Here is a 23,757-nt window from a genome sequence, read left to right on the forward strand (position 1 = left end):
TGAAGGGAGTTGTTGATCGACTTGTCACGTCCCCCTTAGCAAGCTCAGGACCTCGCTTGATGATTTAGTGCCGTATTTTGTCCGGCTTTTCAAACGTTTTCTCGCTCCAATTGCCTTTCACTGGGCGGGTGTTTTTTTTTTTTTATATTGTATTATTCCTGCGGGTATTGTATGCGAACAGGCAACTGTTTAGTTCACTCTCCCCTAGCCCTCTGCCTTGCTGCCTTTTTTTTATCAGGTCGTTGGCTCTTTGTGCGCGGACTTAGATCTTGGGTTTATTGCTGCGAGCGCGACAATGGCTTGACAGAAGATCGGACACCGGTGCCAAACTGTATTTGCAGATTTTCACCGGGCTTTTGTCCGGCGCTCGAAGGAGACCTCGCCCGCGCCATTGTGCTCGTCTTTCACGCAGTCGGTAAAAGTCAAGACGGCGTTTGACCCAACCCCCGCTTCCACAAACACGGACAGAGGGCCGGTGTGTCATTTATCTTAATCATTTGTTCCCCAACTTGTCACTTCACCGACCGGCGCAAGATTTTGATGTCTCCCTGGACTTCTCAGTCGAGTTCCTAAAAAGAAAAAGAAAAAAACCGCCCCCAAACCCCAAGAGAAGAGATGAACATTTCCCACTTGAGTCAGTGGAGTCACTAAACTCTCTTACTCGACTCTTTCTTCGCCTGCTTCGAGTGTTCCCGCCATTTCTAAAGACTGGAGCCGGCTTTGATACTGCCCAGCAGAAGGCAGCCGAGAAGTTTGCCATACATTATTAACTACCATTTCGCGGCTATTTTCTCCGTCAATACGTCCCCTCAATGAGCGCCAGCCAATCAAATGCTCGGGTCGGGGGTTTTAAAGTCAAAATAGCGTCAAAGGAAAAATTTGGCCGGAGTTTAAGAAGTAAAGTTTAAGAAGTAATTAGATTTGGCTTAGCGATTTCCGCTCGTCGATTGCCTTACACACAAGGATTAACACACAAGGATTAACCGCGAATGGTGTCATTACCGTGTCCATTTCTGGGGGAACAAAACCATCAATAGCTGTCACATTCACCACAGATCTACCCTACTTATACGCTGTTACTTATTGATTCTATCGACAGAACCTTAAACGTGTCAATATATGTTGATTTTTTAGGCATATATATATATATGTGTGTGTGTGTGTGTGTGTGTGTGTGTGTGTGTGTGTGTGTGTGTGTGTGTGTGTGTGTGTGTGTGTGTGTGTGTGTGTGTGTGTGTGTGTGTGTGTGTGTGTGTGTGTGTGTGTGTGTGTGTGTGTGTGTGTGTGTGTGTGTGTGTGTGTGTGTGTGTGTGTGTGTGTGTGTGTGTGTGTGTGTGTGTGTGTGTGTGTGTGTGTGTGTGTGTGTGTGTGTGTGTGTGTGTGTGTGTGTGTGTGTGTGTGTGTGTGTGTGTGTGTGTGTGTGTGTGTGTGTGTGTGTGTGTGTGTGTGTGTGTGTGTGTGTGTGTGTGTGTGTGTGTGTGTGTGTGTGTGTGTGTGTGTGTGTGTGTGTGTGTGTGTGTGTGTGTGTGTGTGTGTGTGTGTGTGTGTGTGTGTGTGTGTGTGTGTGTGTGTGTGTGTGTGTGTGTGTGTGTGTGTGTGTGTGTGTGTGTGTGTGTGTGTGTGTGTGTGTGTGTGTGTGTGTGTGTGTGTGTGTGTGTGTGTGTGTGTGTGTGTGTGTGTGTGTGTGTGTGTGTGTGTGTGTGTGTGTGTGTGTGTGTGTGTGTGTGTGTGTGTGTGTGTGTGTGTGTGTGTGTGTGTGTGTGTGTGTGTGTGTGTGTGTGTGTGTGTGTGTGTGTGTGTGTGTGTGTGTGTGTGTGTGTGTGTGTGTGTGTGTGTGTGTGTGTGTGTGTGTGTGTGTGTGTGTGTGTGTGTGTGTGTGTGTGTGTGTGTGTGTGTGTGTGTGTGTGTGTGTGTGTACGTGTGTGTGGGGGGGAGGGGTATAGGTGTGGGTGGGTGAGTGGTTTTAATATTTTAATTTCTATCTGAAAATAGCTCCCATATGCTACCTTTGAATTTTCCACATCATCCAAAGTTTGCAGTCTTTCTTATATTAGCGATTTCACTGCAATTACTGCAGATATAGAAACAATTTATTCATGCTTAGTTTAGAGGTTAACTTAGCTACAGCATTGCGACTATATGCAACAACTATTTGACTATATGGAACAACTATTTGACTATATGCAACAACTATTTGACTATATGCAACAACTATTTGACTATATGCAACAACTATTTGACTATATGCAACAACTATTTGACTATATGCAACAACTATTTGACTATATGCAACAACTATTTGACTATATGCAACAACTATTTGACTATATGCAACAACTATTTGACTATATGCAATAACTATTTGACTATATGCTACATCTATGTGACTATATGCTACAACTATTTGACTAAATGCTACACCTACTTGACTATATGCTACAACTATTTGACTATATGCTACACCTATTTGACTATACACTATAGCTATTTGACTATTTCTACACTTATTCGACTATATGCTACACCTATTTGACTATATACTACATCTGTTTGACTATATACTACATCTGTTTGACTATGTGCGGCACCTATTTTTCTATAAACTCCTCTATCTTTGCTCATACATTATTACATCTCTGTAACGTCACCAAACGCCTCGTCTCTGTATATCGATCTATATGTGTATGTTATCTATGCGACCATGATACACAAACATAGAAATCGTTTACACAAGGTGTGTATTTCACGGATCAATTTTCAGCTGAATGAAGAGATAATCCTGTTTTAATAAATAAACGAATCGGCTTTTGCGTCGGACTCTTCACGACACCACTCGAAGTCTGCTGTTGTAAATCTCCGGTTGCAGGGTTTTTTTTTTTTTTTTTTTTTTTAATTTTAATTTAATTTAATTTTATATTTTTTTACCGATAGTGTTCTCAGTTTTATCATACATGACATATATTTGTTTCTTTATTAATGAAAATTCATTGATAGTTACTCTGAAAGTGTAAAATAGTAATTAGTGCAAAGACGTTACATAATGAGGTAATATAACAAAAAAAAAACCAACGATAAATTTATTATTTGAAGCCTGTGTCTTTTCTGCAGATATTTGTTCTCTGAAGTGGGGGGGGGGGCACTTGGAACTTCCGGAAAGGGGGACAAACTTTATTTTTTTCATTTCGTCCAGGGAGGGGGTTAGGAGTGCACTAGTTACAGTGCAAGCAGTCTTTTGACTTATGTTCTAAATATCTTATCTACCTGAATCTGATAGACCATTCACTCGGCATCCACTAGACACATAAACTTTTTAAAATGGCCAGTAAAAAGGGATTGATAGTAAACACCTTTGCTTTTTTTTTTTCAAAAATAATAAATCCGGCTTTATTTTTTCAAACACCTGTCAAATACCTTCATTCACAGCGGTACCGGATATCCAAATAACATCACAGGGGAGATATTCATATTGTCATCTTAGATTTGTTTTTTAATAGCCCAAGTTTGTTTTTAATGGTTATAATAATGTGTCATGAAAGGGTTGAAGCTTGACAAAAGGGTTGAAACTTGACAGAAGGTCAACTCAGCAATAAAGGCAACAGTATCCCACACCTCACTACATAAAATAAGAGGCAACTGGCAAGTGAGGTTTAGTCTATAAACTACGCCACACGCTGTTCTTTTAGTGGCCGCTAAATTTACGCACTTTAAAAAAAAAAAACCGGAGCGTTTACTTGATTGTTTTCCTGTGTGTAGCGAGATCAGGCTCTGATCCACCCCCGGGGTCCCCGCCACACCCCGCTAGCCACCACACCTCCGCCATAAAATAACCCGTCGGGTCGTTGGTTTCCCCTAGACATGCAAGCCTATTCTCTTCACCGCTTATCAAAGCTCCAAGGCGGGGACTTTTGACAAAAACCAATATTATTGCGTTTCCTTTAGCTCCGCGATTCCCGCGCGGCGATAAAAAAGAAACGATTCTAACACCACAGTCTCGAGGCGCTGAAAGGAGTTGTACCTCGTTTAGACTTCACCCGACACAAATTATTCATTTCTTAGCTTTTTAGTTGTTTTTTTTTCTTTTTAAAAGAATTTTTTTTACCCTCCTATCTTTTATGATCATACTCATTATATCCTCATTAAAAAAAAAAATGCCGCGCAGCTACGCTCGATGGGACATTATCGGACAATTTTACGACGGCGAATTTTCGCGCTTCTCGGCGACTTTAAAACACAAGTGTCGGGTCTTAGGGGTGTGAAGTCGGGGCGAAAAGCCCGGTGGTTAGTTCGAGCTAGCGGACTCTGGGTAGGTTGGGGATTTCTTGGTATTACAGCAAGCCTAAGTCCGGGAAAGCCTTGACAAACACCTTTGAATACTCGTGTCTTAGCGCAGTGCCGGTATCTAGAGGCCCCAACACCTGTACGGCACTTTATGCTGAATGTTTACGAGCTGGGTCTCGCTTTAGGAGAGGGGGATAGGGGTTACAGAAGCTATAAATTTGGGTTGCAAGCACAAAACGGCATTTCAATTGAACGCGGTTATAAACGTTAAGGCTCGGCTGAACGCTGGCACTATCTCGCAGGTGCGCAGCGGGCGGTGATCACATAGAGAGAGGGTGTTGCGACTCTAGCGACAATCCACCGATACACAGGGGCGACTTGGTCAAACGAAGGCTTCAGCGCGCGGGAATTGGGAGTGTGTAGTGGGGGTGGGGGGGGGGTGGCTCATAGTAGTACATATTCATTAAGGAAGGTTTTTTTTTTTTGCTAACAGGTGTCGGGTTAATCAATGCGGTTTGATTTGAGTTATGGATGCTGTGAAAGGCAACGAGTCAGGATTTGATAAGCTGACATTGCTGGAAGCTCGAGGGGTTAGCCGGCTTAGGTGGTCAGGGGTGGCCACACCAGTGATACGAGTGTCAAAGGTCATATGTCAGATGGTGACACGAGCCTTCACGTCTCGGTAATCCAGATTAGGCCTCGCTTATCCATTAGGCCTCGCTTATCCACGTGATCCGTGTAGTTTCGTTTATCCAGCTGGTCATTTTGGTAACGTTTATCCAGAAATCCATTTCCTACTTTACCACATGATTCGTTTGTCTACTTATTCAGGTGATCCATTTGCCCACTTAACTCGGGTGATCCATTTGTCCACTTATTCAGGTGATCAATTTGTCCACTTATTCAGGTGATCCATTTGTCCACTTATTCAGGTGATCCATTTGTCCACTTATTCAGGTGATCCATTTGTCCACTTATTCAGGTGATCCATTTGTCCACTTATTCAGGTGATCCATTTGTCCACTTATTCAGGTGATCCATTTGTCCACATATTCAGGTGATCCATTTGTCCACTTATTCAGGTGATCCATTTGTCCACTTATTCGAGTGATCCATTTGTCCACTTATTCAGGTGATCCATTTGTCCACTTATTCAGGTGATCCATTTGTCCACTTATTCAGGTGATCCATTTGTCCACTTATTCAGGTGATCCATTTGTCCACTTACTCGGGTGATCCATTTGTCCACTTATTCAGGTGATCCATTTGTCCACTTATTCAGGTGATCCATTTGTCCACTTATTCAGGTGATCCATTTGTCCACTTATTCAGGTGATCCATTTGTCCACTTATTCAGGTGATCCATTTGTCCACATATTCAGGTGATCCATTTGTCCACTTATTCAGGTGATCCATTTGTCCACTTATTCGAGTGATCCATTTGTCCACTTATTCAGGTGATCCATTTGTCCACTTATTCAGGTGATCCATTTGTCTACTTATTCAGGTGATCCATTTGTCCACTTATTCAGGTGATCCATTTGTCCACTTACTCGGGTGATCCATTTGTCCACTTATTCAGGTGATCAATTTGTCCACTTATTCAGGTGATCCATTTGTCCACTTATTCAGGTGATCCATTTGTCCACTTATTCAGGTGATCCATTTGTCCACGTATTCAGGTGATCCATTTGTCCACTTATTCAGGTGATCCATTTGTCCACTTATTCAGGTGATCCATTTGTCCACATATTCAGGTGATCCATTTGTCCACTTAATCAGGTGATCCATTTGTCTACCTATGCATCTATTCTTTTTGTCAACTTATTAATATTTTATTATTGTAAAATGTATCCAGCTGTTCATATCTCTTGTGCACGGCATTCTAATGATCGTCTGATCTTACTGTCACCGCTTCTTCTGAGAACATTCCGGTACCCATAATTTCCGGTACCCATAATTTCCGATACCCATTATTTCCGATTCCCATAATTTCCGATACCCATAATTTCCGCATGGAGCAGAGACGGCAGATTGATACGATTCGTGAGTCGAGCTCGACACTTACGGATAGCTCTAGATCTCCACATTTAAAATCCAGGTCCTAGACAAGGATCAGCACAAGAAATATGAAAAAAATGTATCCATTGTAGACACCCTTGGAACTCAGTGGGTGGGGCGAGGCACCCAGAGTAGCCACCTCGGTGGGGTGAGTCTGGGGGATCTTTCCGAGTGTCTCTTCATGATAGCATCGGCTTAACCAGCAATAAAATGGAGATTCGGCATACCCCGCGAGCAGCCCTCGGCCACCGCTTGTAATTGATCTGAAGACGTTGGGTATTAGTCGACCATTAAGTGGGCTACACACGGGGACTCGCGACTTTTTGTGCCTGTCGCACGGCAAAGAACGTAACGCTTGGTAGTCACGACATTATACCATATCTCCCCTCCGTCTCTTGTTCACAGTTTCCGTGGCTTTCTTTGATTGTCTGTCTTTGAAGTATTTTTCTGAAAAGGTGTTGTTTTATAATGCGATATAACAGAGACTTAGACGAGCTTCTTGGGGTATGCGGCGTCTTCTATTGGAGTTTCTCAATCCGTGGAGCGACTGTTGTTCTAGCTCATCACAGTTCGACGCCGACTCGAGATAGCGCGGTTGTTTTTTTTTATTGTCCACGCCGGGGTCTGAAGTTGCCAGATTGTCTGATTGCCTGATGCCGCGTGACCCGTCACGGCGGGAGTCACGTGACACGGTTGCCTGAAACAGTTCGGTGCCGTGAGCACCAAGATGTCAGGCCCGTGTCACGTCGGTTCTTGTCGACAGTGATTGACGCGCGGGTGCCACAAAGGGCGATTCCTGAACACGTACTTCACAACAGTTCCGTTAAGCCGGGAACCAGATGCGTTGATGTAACATTTTAAAATGTATCGCTCCCCGCCGGACGTAGGACAACTCCTAGGGAAGTAAAACAGTTTGACTGATTCACTTTTTTTTACCCCCCCCCCCTTCGTATTTACACTGTGTAGTTGCCTGTTTATACACTTTGCTGTTGGCTGTTTATATACTATACTTTTGGCTGTGTATACACTATACTGTTGGCTGCCCCAAACATACGTGGAATTTGAAGCATGAAAAAAAATGCTTAACTCTATGCAAAAGTTCTACGAATAAAAATGCGACGAATAACAAAATGTCAATAGATTGTAGTGTTGTTTTTTTTTTTTTAAAGAAACTTGAGAAACCCATCTATACATCAAGCTTACTCATCTCTTATTTCAAAAATGCAACATTACAAATTGTTGACATAAGAAAGACAGAAAGCACTTGGCTTTCTAAATGCTAGAAAAACCAAATATAAAATTTCCCAACATCAAAACACAATAAGGAATTACTAAAAAAATACTGCTGTAATCTACATTTATCTGCGCCTTCTATTATACTGGGATTTCTTTTCCCAATAGATTTCGTATTTCATTACAAGGCTTGACAGCAAAAACATAAACACATAGCTCGTGCCTCATTTGTCTCCCATTTAACACCACTGCACCTCCCGAACCGACACTACTCCACCCACACATTACCACCTTGCACCGTCAACTGCTGTCACATGATTATAAACCAGCCTTTAAACACGCCCATAATTTATGCATATACAAATAAAGCACGTACGTGGAGTTTAAAAAAAAATTAAATGATCTGGCAATAATTAACACAGTTCCAGTGTGGACCCAGATCTTCTAATCAGATTGCTTCGGCTAAAAACTTGGAGGCACAAAGAGATCAGTGCAGCACTCGTCATATTTCAACCGGTGGGGGAACCGCGCATTAACTAGACGGTGATGCACTTAGCGATCCTTACCTGGGTGTCAGGTGTCACTGCTTTATGGCAGATCCCTCTTTAAGCCCGTATTCCTTGGCGGAGCTGCAACTCGTTTTGTCTCTCAGCTGATTGTCTTGTGTTTAAATCTTTAAAAATATAAAGAAATACAAAGCTGTGTAGATGAAGAATCTGATTAAAGTAGCGACCGTAACCGTCGTCTTTTGTCAGTGAGGCTGTTTGTTCTTGCTTGCACTGTAGTTGATGATACTGGCGATGATGGTGGTAATAACTTTATGGTTGGGAACTAGGGTGTCGTAGCATGTCGCACGTTAAGTCGGGTAGAGATCATTGCTTTAGAGGTGTTAGATCTAGAACTAAGAGATCATTGCTTTAGAGGTGTTAGATCTAGAACTAAGAGATCATTGCTTTAGAGGTGTTAGATCTAGAACCAAGAGATCATTGCTTTAGAGGTGTTAGATCTAGAACTGAGAGATCATTGCTTTAGAGGTGTTAGATCTAGAACTGAGATCATTGCTTTAGAGGTGTTAGATCTAGATCCAAGAGATCATTGCTTTAGAGGTGTTAGATCTAGAACTAAGAGATCATTGCTTTAGAGGTGTTAGATCTAGAACCAAGAGATCATTGCTTTAGAGGTGTTAGATCATAGAACTAAGAGATCATTGCTTTAGAGGTGTTAGATCTAGAACCAAGAGATCATTGCTTTAGAGGTGTTAGATCATAGAACCAAGAGATCATTGCTTTAGAGGTGTTAGATCATAGAACTAAGAGATCATTGCGACCCTTCCCGTCACCCGGGGACAAAACTTTCGATTTGCACCCCCCCCCCCTCAAACTTTCGATTTGCACACCCCCCCCCCCCTCAAATTTTCGATTTGCACCCCCCCCCCCCTCAAACTTTCGATTTCCATCCCCTGCAACCTTTCAATAATGTTTAAGAAAAAAATTCTGTCTCTGTCGAATAGTGAGAGGCGGGCACATACGAATCGTTCGGCGGGCGCCATGGCACCCGCGGGCACGGGGTTGGGAACCCCTGTGTTAGATCATAGAACTAAGAGATCATTGCTTTAGACTTTAGAGGTATAATTTGTGTACCACGAATAAGCTAATGCTGGAGTTTCCTTCCTCTTTTATTGAACAAAGGCATGTCCAATTGATCAAATTAGTATTTTATTACAACCATAGTGCGTTTGTTAATTGCATAATTTTTGTCATTGGTGAAAAAAAGTTTTTGATTTAAGCTTTGGTTGGTTGGTGTTGGGGGGGGGGGGGGGGGGGGAGGGCCGCTTGAGTGTAATTAAACCAAATTTTGCTGCTGTTATGCTTTAATGGGAATGTTTTTGTTTCTGTTTCCAGAACAGAGGAAGCGCGTGGTACTCGATGGCCACACCCCGTGCTGTCCAGTATGTGGCCTGACGCTACGGTCCGGTGAACTGGAGGCACACCTCATGTTGGAGATCGATAAACTCGACAAAATAGCCAGGTAGGTGAATCTCTCGCTAACTCACTGGGATACTCTAGCTGCTAGTTCTATCAGGGGTAGAAATAGCTGATCATGGTTCGCGTTATGCCATTGTGTTAACTGATAGCCGTTTATGGTTTGTGTTATGCCATTGTGTTAACTCTTAACGGTTTATGGTTTGTGTTATGCCATTGTGTTTACTGTAAAATTTCTTTCGCCTAACAAAAAAGTTAATTGAACACGTTTTTCAATTAAAAAAAAAGGATTTTCTTCCCTGTAGCCAGGACGTCACCAAATATTCTGTACTCGTTGGTTAGTCATTGAGTATAGAGGGTACCTTACATTCCTAGTGGGACATTCATCTCTCTTCTGGATCCCAGTCATAGTTTGACACCCCACACACTCCATCGTATACAATTCCCAGTATGACACCTTCCATTTATCAAGACACCACACCTGGTTTGACACCATTAGCTGCTACTACTATACCACGACACCCTCTACCCTCAGTAAATCCCTACCCTCCACCCTCGGTAAATCCCCATCCCCCATGTACACCACCCATTCTCATTAGACCACCACCCATGTTTTCACACAACGAACTCTCCCACCCCAACGTCCCACGGAGCCGTCGCAACTCTACTCCTGTCCCTGACTTGTTGCATATTAAAACCACGACGTACCCCTTTCATCCACCCATTAACTTTAGAACACCACCGGCCCAACACCATACGGCGGACTGTAATGTGATCGAGTGCTGGGGCCGGGGGAACGAACACCTACCTAGTGAACGCCCACATCTTCAAGTACTTTCTGAATCACATCTCTATTCACGGCATGATACACGATAGCGATCTACGGTAGAAACAAGGCGAGGGGTGCTGGGTTATCGCGTGACCACAGTCGACCAATATCGCCGGCAGTTCTGGTCGACTTCACTAGTGTGTGTAAGAGGGGGGGGGGAGATAAATCAGTGATCCGCGGAGTCCAGTTGCTAAGTGAGACTAATCACCAGCCCGCGCTGTAAGCATCAGTGCCCCCCAACCCCCCACACACACATTTCCTGCTTAATTCATCACCCAATATTTGAATCAAACAGCTGTGTTTGTGGTGAAACATTTAGGTGTTAAATATTAATGAGACGCTGGCTGTGTTAAGTGTTGTACATGTACAATTACTAAACAGTGCTCTTAGTACATAGATCTACATAAATTATGTGACTGTATTGCTTTACATACAGCTGTTGAAATAAGGGACTTGTAACATAAGACAGTTACTGTAACATGCAGTGAGTTGGGCATCGGCAACTCCCCAGACCATCTTCCCCGGGCATGGTCGGCCAGCTGAGTCCCATGTCCAGTGCCATTCTGTCCAGCTGGTCATCACACGAACATGGTCGACCAGCTGAGTCTATGTCCAGTGCCATTCTGTCCAGCTGGTCATCACACGAACATGGTCGACCAGCTGAGTCTATGTCCAGTGCCATTCTGTCCAGCTGGTCATCACACGAACATGGTCGACCAGCTGAGTCTATGTCCAGTGCCATTCTGTCCAGCTGGTCATCACACGAACATGGTCGGCCAGCTGAGTCTATGTCCAGTGCCATTCTGTCCAGCTGGTCATCACACGAACATGGTCGACCAGCTGAGTCTATGTCCAGTGCCATTCTGTCCAGCTGGTCATCACACGAACATGGTCGGCCAGCTGAGTCTATGTCCAGTGCTATTCTGTCCAGCTGGTCACACCTATCACACGGGCATGGTCGGCCAGCTGAGTCCCATGTCCAGTGCCATTCTGTCCAGCTGGTCACACCTATCACACGGGCATGGTCGGCCAGCTGAGTCTATGTCCAGTGCCATTCTGTCCAGCTGGTCATCACACGAACATGGTCGGCCAGCTGAGTCTATGTCCAGTGCCATTCTGTCCAGCTGGTCATCACACGAACATGGTCGGCCAGCTGAGTCTATGTCCAGTGCTATTCTGTCCAGCTGGTCACACCTATCACACGGGCATGGTCGGCCAGCTGAGTCTCATGTCCAGTGCCATTCTGTCCAGCTGGTTACCCCTGTCACACATCACGACGGTAGCGACCACTGGGTTAAACGTCCGGCTATTCTTGGAGCGGTCTTTTTTTTTTACGCATGGTTTGAGGGCTCCCGTTTTAGTGTCTGTCTGGTCATGATGGCGTGTAGTATACGCAACTTGTACCTCCCAACCTTCTCAGTTCCACTGCAATGAATTGCCAGGTCCTTACAGAAGGCTTATAATATTCTTTAGCTAGTGCCGTAAATTCAACGGATCTGAGGAATCAGTATGTGTATAATGACGCAATACGTTTTGTGGTTGATTTTGGAGACATTTGTTCTAATTATAGGGTACTAGATTTACAAGTATCAAAACAATACATAACGGCAAATGATTCTATGTTGACTGCTATCAAAATAAAATTATTATAATTAGTTCATTTATCTTAAAAATAGTGGCATAGATTGAATGTCAAGTCACACATCTCTGTAGTTACATATAGAAAAGTAATCGGAATGGAAATTTAAAATGTAACTGCAAATGACTAGATGGAAATCAATTTAACTAAGACTAGATGGAAATCAATTTAACTAAGACTAGATGGAAATCAATTTAACTAAGACTAGATGGAAATCAATTTAACTAAGACTAGATGGAAATGAAATAGGCTTGATGGAAGTGCAATATAACATAAAAGACTAGGTGGAAATGAAACAGCTATAAAAGACTAGGTCAAAATCAAACAACTATAAAAGACTAGGTGGAAATCAAATGTAACTACTAACGACTAGTTAAAATTCACATTTAACTACCAAACACTAGATAGAAATCACAGACGCGTTTAGTCTAATTGTATGTGAGACCTACTATTATAGCTCTCAGCGATATACCCCGGGTGTCCCCTTACATATGGTAATGGGGGCCATTGTGGCTCCCAGCCCACCCAGGCATGTAGACATTTGTAAGGGCCCTTTCATCCGAGGTGAGAAATTCGGATCTCCGTTTTGTAAGCTTGGGTAATGAAATTGTATTTTATCACCTTTTGAGAAATATTTTATTTATTGTGGGGGACGTTTGAATGTGTTGTGGTTGGCAATGTTTTAGCAGTTATTTATTGGGGGAGGGGGGAGGGGGGCGTTTGAATGTGTTGACACTGTTTTTAGCGGATGGGTAAAATGTGTGCCCGCTGACGTTTAAAGTGAAGGGGTCTGATATTTTAGTGATCGACCCGGCGTTAATAAATAATGGAGGGTCTTGTCGGGTTAGGGTTAGTGGTGGGTAGCATACAGGTGTTGGCAGATGGGCCAGGCCTATACATTCTGGTGAACTAGGGCTGTACTCTTTACCAGTGTCTACCTTTCGCGTTGAAGTAACACTTCATGTTCAGTTATGTTTATTTTGATAAACAGTACAAAAAAAAGTGATGTCTTTATAAATTTAAAATAGTATTGAGCAGGGGCGTAGCGAGGGGGGGGGGGCGGGGGTGCGGACCGCACCGGGTGACACCATTTAGGGGGGATGACACCAAGGCAAAAAATAGCAAAATATATAGAGAAAAACTTGAGGGGGGGGGGGTGCAAATCGAAAGTTTGCGTGGGGGGGAGGGGTGCAAATCGGAAACTTGAAAGTTTGTCCTCGGGAAGGGTCTCTACGGCTCTGGGGGGTGACACCATTAAGTGCCGCACCGGGTGACACCCGACCTCACTACACCACTGGTATTGAGTACATTTTTAGAACCGGATTACATAGGACAGATGAAATAGAGAGATTGTATCCTCAGGCGCCTTGTATTTTTCTACCTATTTGAGTTAGGTTCACTCTACCCATCAGGACGTTGTATATACTTGTGGCATAGGAAGCTATCCCAAGACTCCAGTGTTAGTGTGTGCCCTGTTCCAAGGGGAAAACATGATACCATTGATCAGAAATAAAACACAAAATACTTTGATGCTGATATCAAACCTTAAAGTCGCCAATCCAAAGTCCCCCGTGTCAATCTATATAAAAGATGTAAAAAAAATGAGACCAGGTATGAGAGCGAGATTATTCACTGGCAGCGGGCAGTTAACTTTGTTTTATTGTATGTCAGCATCCAAGTCCTCGGTGGCTCTCATTTTCATTCGGCAATTAGTGCTTTTATTGCTGCCCTCGTTCCTTTCACCGCGACGAGTTGCTGTGGGCCGACTGGAGTTGTGTACCCTGGCAACTCCCCCAACTCGGGCCAGTTCCGTCTCCATTCAACATTCATTAGCAGTTGTGTCCCTTGTTTAAGGGCGCTAATATCAATTGTTTCCTCTTTGGTTCATATCAACTCCGCAACAGCAGAACCGGGTTACCGCAGTAATCGCCCTTGTGCCGGCTTCAAGAGGGATCGGAATAGAAACTCTTTCAAGGGAGACCATAAAAAATGAAGAAAGCGAAAGAAATAAATATAAAACAATAAACTAAACCCTAGGAAAACATACCGCCCGGTTCAGATCCTTGAACCGGCAATAGTGATTGGTTAAGCCGGCGAGTGCCGGCTCTCTTATTGGCAGTTATCCCGGCAATCAGCCGGTATACAATCTTCATTAGTACCAATATTTCAATAAACGTCGTCCCGAAAACGTCAGGCCTGCGTCTAGAGCAGGAGGGGAGCAGATGGCGGAATGCCGATAACAATACTCGAGGAAATTTAATCACACGGCCCTGCACACCCACATCACTTCATTTTATCACCGCCCCTGCCCGGCACTCACGTGCGTGAAAGCCATCCGCTAGGTGGCACTCGGTGTCTGACTAGCTTTAAATGTGTATTACTCAGCCCGGGGCCGGGGTAGACGGGCCGCTAAATCACATTTCATGGGGCGCCCGGGCAAACAATGGCGGACATACCCGTAAATCTTTTGTGTCCGGCTCGCGAGACGTACCCGGCAAACGGTGGACCGGCAGTAAACTTGATGTCCTCTTTCCGTTTGAAAGGTCTAGCTGCCCACTGTCCCTTTTGTCGGCTGGTCCTAGTCTTCAGTTATCTCTAGGCAGCAAGGGAGAAAAAAAAATCAACCACTGACCACTTCTAAAAAAAAGAATTTTAGAAAAAAAGTAAATTTGTCTTGTAAAACAATGTTGTCTGTGAATGGCTAAAATATTTTTAAAATATGATTTGGTAAAATATTTTAAATCCGCTCATTATTTTTTAAAACGAACCTATATTGGTCGCCTATCAACCCCCCTCCTTCCCCCCCCCCCCCCCCCACAGCCCCCAACCTAATGTTACAGAGAGGAAATATGATTTTCCCCCATGGGGAAATTTTCTTCCCAAAATTTTCACCAAAAAAAAAAGTGTGTGATAAGTGAACTATTTTTTTTTTAGTTATAATGTCTATTTCCACCTGGAAAAAAAAAGATACCTTTGATATTTTGTCACAATAGGACTTTGCATCCTACTTCTGGTGTGAAAAAAAATCTTATTTAGTTGGTCAGCTACATCTCTGTTCTTGAAAAAAAATTGTTATACTTGTGTATACATATCACATGTCATTGAATAATGCCAGTTTACCGTGTCATAATGTTTATACCTTCTGTAACGTCTGGCCTTCTTCTGTATTCCAGAACTGGAAGAAAGTCTTCAAGAGATTCCACACCACAAGGCAGAAAGGTAGCTAGCCCTTTGTTTATAACGTCACGTTCATTTTGTAATTTAAAATCACCAATCATTAATTTATTTAATTAATTACATTTTGTCACTTTACTATTTTAATTATATTGTTTTTTAACATAGTTAATTTTATAGTTGAAAATGATCAATCGATAATTATATTTCTTTTAGACATGCTTCCCCCCCCCCCTCCCCCACCATGTTAAACACCTTCAAGTTGGCGTTTATTTTTGTAATTTAAAATCACCAATCACAAATTACATTTTGTCACTACACTATTTTAATTATATTATTTTTAACAGTTTTATAGTTGAAAATGGCAAATCGATAATTCTCTTAGACATGCTTCCCCCCCCCCCCCCACCATGTTAAACACCTTCAAGCTGAATCCATTCTCCCACCCCCAAATAATTGACACCAGTTAAACGGTCGTTTAAAGAATGAACGCAATCATCTCACGAATCGCCGGCGAGTTTCATTCTATGTTGTCGTGGCGTATTGAAACTGGGATCGGGGGTCCCAGGGTGTGCACGCCCACGAATGTATGGGGTCCCGGGGTGAAACCCTAGCGGCCGACCAGGAATAAACCAGTCTGCGTGCCCGGGCAGACAATGCTTAACGCTTGTGTCGACCTTCGTCAGAAATTGATTGCGGGATCAATTTATTTTACTGTCGGGGGGTGTGCCGTGTTGACATAGTAGGTGACTCTGCTCACGTGATTCGGCTGTGCCAATCGGATGACTTCGACAATTTCCGCCTATTCATAAAAATATCAATTTTTCAAACATCAGAATTGCCAGCATTAACATTCTAAGTTTCTAATGCAGTTGGTCAAGATACGTCAAATGATCACTTTCTGCAATTAGGCAATGAGTGAATTTTAAATGAATTGTATCCACGAAATACACAAGTATTTGTCCGTAATCGTTTTATTCTATAGAAGCAACACTAGTAGTTGATATGGTTTTGTTGATTTCTATTTAGCTTCCCCGCCAAGTATAGTGCAAAACTCCTACAGTCCTACAGGGTTTTACCGACTATTTTGTAGAGTTACCCTCTAGTAACATTAATTAGTACGTCCACAATGTTTTAAGCCACACCCCTTGAGTAGAAACACTATCCACACTGCTCCCGAAACTCTTTCATGTGTTGGTTACATTTTTCTGCCAAAGCTTCTACTGGAGTTCTAATTCTGATACCTGGAATCTTTTTTCTTCTTCTCCGTTCTTAATTGTAATGTTGGAAGAGATTTCCTACTACACAATAAAGTATTACGTGTTATGCGCCATAAAGGCCGATCTCAGCCTGCTTTTCTTTTTGGATTTACTTCCATAGCCTTTGTCCAATTAAGAACAAACTATAAGGCAGTAGTTGTTTGACTTTGGAGTTGTCTCTCCTAGATGGGATGCTGTCCCCAGTTATCGAACTCGGGACTTTCGGTTTAGCAACCACGAGCTGTACCAACCCGACCAGGCCGACCTATTGAAATTTGTAATCAAGAAGAATTAATTGGAATGTATGTTAACACCTGGAGTGACCGAGCTGTCTTAGCCAGCTTTATGTTAAAAATACAAGTGTTTTATTTTATCTTCTCCTGGGGGATCGGGTTTACATGGAACCACGGGGTTACGGTTAGGTTTACTGTGGTCGCTGTATCGTTAGGGTGGTCACCCACAGCTAGAGAGATGGGTTTCAATTAATCAGTGGATTATGGCCTTTCTTGTCGGCTGTCTTTCCTTTGACCCCGTCTTTTGTGGTCGGCGTCAGCTGACTGGCCTGTCAGGGGGAGGCTACCACTGACTGGCCTGTCAGGGGGAGGCTACCACTGACTGGCCTGTCAGGGGGAGGCTACCACTGACTGGCCTGTCAGGGGGAGGCTACCACTGACTGGCCTGTCAGGGGGAGGCTACCACTGACTGGCCTGTCAGGGGGAGGCTACCACTGACTGGCCTGTCAGGGGGAGGCTACCACTGACTGGCCTGTCAGGGGGGAGGCTACCACTGACTGGCCTGTCAGGGGGAGGCTACCACTGACTGGCCTGTCAGTGGGAGGCTACCACTGACTGGCCTGTCAGGGGGGAGGCTACCACTGACTGGCCTGTCAGGGAGAGGCTACCACTGACACCAAGCTTGGAGCTGCTTGCTGGAATTCGGATGATTATCTAAAAAAAAACTTAAACAAAATAAGGTTATCTGCCTTCATCGGAGAGATGGCGAGGGGGAGTGTCTTGGAGGGTCAGTTCGCGAATTCGCTTGAAGTAAAAAAATTTTGTCGGAAGGGGGGGGGGGGCATTTATCAAGTTTGTTATAAGTGTTTTTACTGTCTGTTGAGGTTGTGTGTGTGTGTGTGGGGGGGGGGGGGGGGGGTGTCGTCTATTGTCCGTTTTGTCCGATGAATTTTCTTTTGAGAAATTGTGGCGGTCGTTAACTATTGTGAAAAAAACAACCTTAAATGTTTGGTACTTCAGCAGAGAGACCTCAGGTATCTCCGTGTTTCAGCCAGCAACTCAAGTTCTTATATGGGGGTTTACAACACCAGACTGTTCTTAGCGGGTACAGGGAATATGTGCTACACACTTTGCTAACAACTTCACCAGGATTTGCAGATAGCTACATAATCATACGTTTTCTATCAATCTCTTAAAATACAAGAATATATTACACCATTTTAAAATGAATACATCTATAATAGACCATTTTAAAAGAAAAACAAAAACAAAAATATTGTTCCCTTAATATATTCAATTTGAGCTGAAGATACACACCAGCAATGCGATAAGCACCAAATCCTATTGGACGGTTGGGGAGGGAGCGACCACGACGTGACTGAGGAAACTAAACTCGTATATTATCACAGTTTTTTTGTGTGTGGTAATTTTTGAATAAAAGATAACAATGGAAAACGTGACACATTAACGATATCGATTCGACCATTAAAACACTTTGTTACGACAAACACTTAGCATTTGTGTGTTTATGACTAGTGTCATACGGGGTACAGTTGATTTCAACACATTTTTCACGCTACACCTAACACGACTGACTTTTACGGCATTTATGTCGGGGTAACTTACGAAAGACAGGAATGTATTGATTTCATCCTGAAGTGACTAATATTAAAGTGATCACATGTACACTAGGTTGTCACATTAGTATATACTACCTGTTGCCTAGATGCAGTGCCGGCGCTACCTATATGGCGAACTAGGCTGTCGCCTAGGGCGCCATTTCTAGGGGGGGGGGGGGGGAGGGCGCAAAAAGGTTTAATCGCTATTATCAAAAAGTACCTAATAATTAATAACTTTTATAAAGGAGTAGCGATCTATTTCGGCACCCAAGACGAACTATCAATTTTGCACCCCCACCCCAAAATTAGTTCTATATAGGCATATATTTATTCGCGGTGGTGAAAATGCAACCCCACCTCCCTAATTTAGAAAAGTCGGGGCGCTTTTGACCAGTCACTTTGCCTTTTTTAATTTGGTGTCACATAATTGATGTAGAATACGATTATATAAGTTCGTAATTTAAATTTCGAACATTTCAAACGGTTATCTAATTTAAATAGGTCTTGTAAGTCGTTTTCTCTGACTTTGAATTCGTAATATGTCCTGGTGTATAGAGTTTTGTAATGATGGGGTGTTCAAAGTATTGTACTTGTTTGGTAAGTTTTGATTAATCGTTTAGATTTGGGAGTAACGGCGGAAGGCTGTTGCTGATATGGTTTCGTAGGTATAAAGTATCGAAGTGTTAAAGTGTCATATATTTTATTCCGCTGTTTTGTAGTTGAAGGTCTAGTGGAATCTGATTGGTAATAGAGAAATGATAATGCAGGTGATAAAGTATCGTAGTTCGGGAGTTCGGGAATATTGTTTTTGTGGTATTAAGGTATCGAATTATATTGATTGTTAAAGTGTAGTAGTAGGTCCAGTGAAATCGTTGTTGATTGGGAGTACCGCTTGTAGAGCTTGGTGAAGTAACACGAGTTGGTGTCTTAGTTCTGGAGCATCGAGTCTAGTTATGTTTAGGTATCAAAGTTTGATATGTGTTGTGAATGTAGTAGAGTATATCGAGTAGTCGAGTTCATCGTAAGTTAGATGATTTCAATTCAGTACGGAACACACAACAAAGAAAGGTAGGCGTTCTCTAGTTGAAAACGCTTTAGTTCTTTAGGAATCTATATTACCACTCTTAAAGTATTAATATATAATATTAAATAGGATGGAGTTTATAACTAACGGTAAACTTTGTATTTTCAAATTACAATTATTTTATAATTAATCAATAATTCTAGCTGTCTAAAACAGTATCCCGTGATTGCTATATTAAACAGGGGTCTCTTTATTTAGTTTTTTTCCCTTTATTTAAGGGATCCAAAATTTTCTGTTATTCCCGATACAGAACTACTTTAGAAATTATGTCATCAAAATTTAATAGAAGTATGTTATAATAAAGCTACCATTTTTAGACTTGCAAACAAAACTTACAGTTAAGTATTCAATAGGTAAAATATATTGTTTTCACAAGGTTACATTGCTAATATAAAAGATTTGTTATAATTATTAGGTAATGAAATTTAGAGCGTTTTATTGTGTTTTTCAACCATGTCTTAGTTACACTTGGTTAATTTAGCTATTCTTGTGAAAGTTATTTCCCTTGAATGAAATTTTGGTGTTTGGATTTTCAAATGGGAGATAATTCGTTGCTTAACTTTACATTCATGTCAAATTCCTGCACATAAGGTTGACCGCTTACATATTAATACAACTTTAAGTTATTATTTGCTATTGTAAAAATTATATAGAGCTTAGTTCTAAACAAAATAGTTTGGTAGGTTTTTTTTAGCATTATTTAAGTTGGAAAAACAAATACATCAGTAGCCGTTTTAGATTGCAATACTTAATGTTAGTAGACATACAGTCTTAGTCGTAAATTAAACATCTAATCAATTGTCTTTTCATATTTTTCACCCTCTCCTAAAGGATTCATATATAACAATTTTAGGCTAGAATCTATAACATGTATAACCTTTTATTTTTCAAAAACAAAAAAAATCGTTACATAATCACACAATATAGACATTTTACAATCTATCTATATACTACTAAAAGTCAATCTATATACTACTAAAAGTCAAGTTTGTTTACATGTTTGAATATTTATTTTTTTGTTTTTTTGTTTGTTTGTTTGTTTGCCTGATCAAGTATCCTGATATGTTCGGCTCTATCTGGAGAGCTGTAAAATAGTATGTAGGTAGAGAATAATTTTTTAATGCAGACAGACTGTTAATCACAAATTTATTTAAAGACGTTAATTAATTTATTGATTTATTCATTGTTAAATTAACCGTATTTTTTAAAAAATGTTAATACTTTGAATAAACTTTGTGTGGATAGTGACGTCCCTTGATAGTGACGTCAGAGTTTTTTGTTGACTCTTTAGTACAATAAAATGGCGGCGTCTATCGAAGAAAATTGTGTTCCCATTCCAAAGTTTAACGCGTTCTAAATCTAATTTTCTGTCGGTCATAACTTTAACAATACGTCCGTTTGCTGTATTTATTACGTTCCAACACTTATATCAATTTTCAACTGTCTTTTTTCATTTAGTTTTACAATAAATTTCTCTAGATCTAAAGATCAGCTGTCGAAGGAAATTTATGAATCTAGCCTAGATCTAGATCACTAAACTCAATGTAAATTCTAAATCTAGACTTAATGTAAATTCTACATCTAGAATCTATTTCAGGCCTTAATACATCTAGAACCTATTTCAGGCCTTAATTATTTTATATAAATCTTTGTTTGGCTAATTTAAGATAAAATTTAATTTGAAAGTTACTACTTCTAGACTAGACGCTCGAAATCAAGTTGCATCAAAGTATAGTATAAAAATTCATTTGTATCGTCAGGAGTAAATAGCTAAGTTTGTAGCGTAGTCCGCTCTCATGCGAGTGGTACAGGTTCTAGACCAATATGTCAATGATATTTTTTTTTTCAATTTTTTTTTTTTAGATGTTAATGATAAAAAATGATTTTTTTTTTTCAATTTTTTTTTTAGATGTTAATGATAAAGTTGCCTATCTGAACTTGGCAGGATACAGGGCAGGTGAAGTAGAGTTCATCTGTTTCTTTGTCCTAACCATATGAAAGGATAGTGTGGTCAGAGACATGCTCGGCTGGAATCGTTTTTTAAACGATAAAAACATGTTGTCTGAGACTTGGCGGGACACTGGGCAGGTGAAGTAGAGTTGAGTAGGTCACATGTGACGTCAGTATATGAAGGGATAGTCCGAAATCGGTGTTTTCGGTGTTTTTAAAAGATAAGAAACATATTTTTGAATGTGGGCTCTGTTTTTGTGACGATAAGTGACACTGCAGTAGCGTAGCGAGGAGGGGGGGGGGGGGGGGGCGGGTGGGGAGGCGGGGGGGGGGGAAGGGGAGGCGGGGGGGGGGGGGGGGAAAGGGGAGGCGGGGGGGGGAGGGGAGGCGGGGGGGAGTGAAGGGGGGGGGCGGGGGGACGTATGTTGGGGCGCCAAAATGGTTTGGAAAAATAAATTGAAAGGTTGAGGGGGGTTCAAATCGAAAGTTTGAGTGGGGGGGGGGGGAGGGGGTGCACATCAAAAGTTTGAGGGGGGGGGGGGGGTTGAAAATCGAAATCTTGGGGGGGGGGGGTTAAAATCGAAAAGTTTGTCCCCGGGCGCCGGGAAGGCTCGCTATGCCTCTGAGTGACAGACGTGATGTTTTTTGATGGATGACCCCCGAAACCCACAGTTATCCAAGGGATGACGGGTATTCTAGTATACTACTAAAAGTCAAGTTTGTTTACATGTTTGAATATTTATTTTTTTGTTTGTTTTTTTGTTTGTTTGTTTGTTTGCCTGATCGACTATTGTGATATGTTTGACTCTATCTGGAGAGCTGTAAAATAGTATGTAGGTAGAGAATAATTTTTTTAATGCAGACAGACTGTTAATCACAAATTTATTTAAAGACGTTAATTAATTTATTGATTTATTCATAGTTAAATTAACCGTATTTTTTTAAAAATGTTAATACTTTGAATAAACTTTGTGGGGATAGTGACGTCCCTTGATGTGTTTACATTTTTGGTGCAATAAAAATGGCGGACTCCATCATTGACTTTGTGGCCCATTCAAAAGTTTAACGCGTTACAAAGCTAATTTTCTGCCGGCTATAACTTAAACAATACGTCCGTTTGCTGTATTTATTACGTTCCAACACTTATATCAATTTTCAACTGTCTTTTTCATTTAGTTTTACGATAAATTTCTCTAGATCTAAAGATCAGCTGTCGAGAATCTAGGGCCTAGATTCTAGATCTAGAGTCTAGATCTAGATCTAGGTCACTAGACTCAGTGTAAATTCTAGATCTAGACTTAATGTAAATTCTACATCTAGAATCTATTTCGGGCCTTAATTATTTTATATAAATCTTTGTTTAGCTTCAATGATCATCTAATTCGAGAATACATGGGATTTTTTTTTTATCTAGGTTTTATATCTAGATATAGTAGGATTACTCACTAACTTGGAGGCGTGGTCGGCTGCTAACAACAATATGGCGTACGGACCGGACGAATGACTTCCTACCATTTTTAGGCCATGTTTACCACGAGCAAAATGGCGGGTGTTCACATTATTTAAACATGGTATAGGTGGCCAGGGCTAGATATGCCAGAAAAGCATTTTAAAATTTGCTTTGGAGAATGAAGGCTAAATTTTAAAGCCAGTGTCATAAACATTAATAGAACTTTTTTTTTTTTTTTACGTTTTCAATTATTTTTTCTTAAGCCCTATATGTGAATGATAAGGTTGACTATCAGGACCTCGCGGGGCACAGGGCACGTGAAGTAGGGTTCATCTGTTTCTTTGTCCTAAGCAAATGAAGGGATAGTGTGGTCAGAGACATGCTTGGCTGGAATCGTTTTTGTTGTCTGAGACTTGGCGGGACACTGGGCAGGTGAAGTAGAGTTGAGTAGGTCACCTGTGACGTCAATATATGAAGGGATAGTCCGAAATCGTTGTTTTCGGTGTTTTTAAAAGATAAAAAACATATTTTTGAATGTGGGGTCTGTTTTTTGTGACGATAAGTGACACTGCAGTAGCGTAGCGAGGAGGGGGGGGGGGGGGCGGGAGGGAAGGGGAGGCGGGGGGAGGTGGAGGGGGGGTGGGGGGGGGACATATGTTGGGGCGCCAAAATGGTTTGGAAAAATAAATTGAAAGGTTGAGGGGGGTTCAAATGGAAAGTTTGAGTGGGGGGGGGGGGGTGCACATCAAAAGTTTGAAGGGGTGGGGGGGGGGGGTTGAAAATCGAAATCTTGGGGGGGGGGTTCAAATCGAAAAGTTTGTCCCCGGGCGCCGGGAAGGGTCGCTATGCCTCTGAGTGACAGACGTGATGTTTTTTGATGGATGACCCCCGAAACCCACAGTTATCCAACGGATGACGGGTATTCTAGTTATAACTAAAGACAGTCAAGCTTAAAACATGTTAAAT

General features: G+C 41.9%; 1 protein-coding gene across 1 annotated transcript in view; it reads left to right on the forward strand.

Moving 5' to 3' along the window:
* The window catches only part of LOC131930550 (E3 ubiquitin-protein ligase RNF220), a 52,005-nt gene that overhangs the window by 11,520 nt on the left and 16,728 nt on the right, over nt 1-23,757 (forward strand). Inside the window, exons 3-4 of the mRNA XM_059287094.1 lie at nt 9,474-9,600; nt 15,196-15,241. Coding sequence (XP_059143077.1) covers nt 9,474-9,600; nt 15,196-15,241 — 173 coding nt within the window. The remainder of the gene's footprint in view (nt 1-9,473; nt 9,601-15,195; nt 15,242-23,757) is intronic.

The sequence above is a fragment of the Physella acuta genome, unplaced genomic scaffold (genome assembly GCF_028476545.2).
Source record: "Physella acuta isolate Inbredline_101_S28 unplaced genomic scaffold, ASM2847654v3 ptg001798l, whole genome shotgun sequence".
NCBI lineage: Eukaryota > Metazoa > Mollusca > Gastropoda > Physidae > Physella > Physella acuta.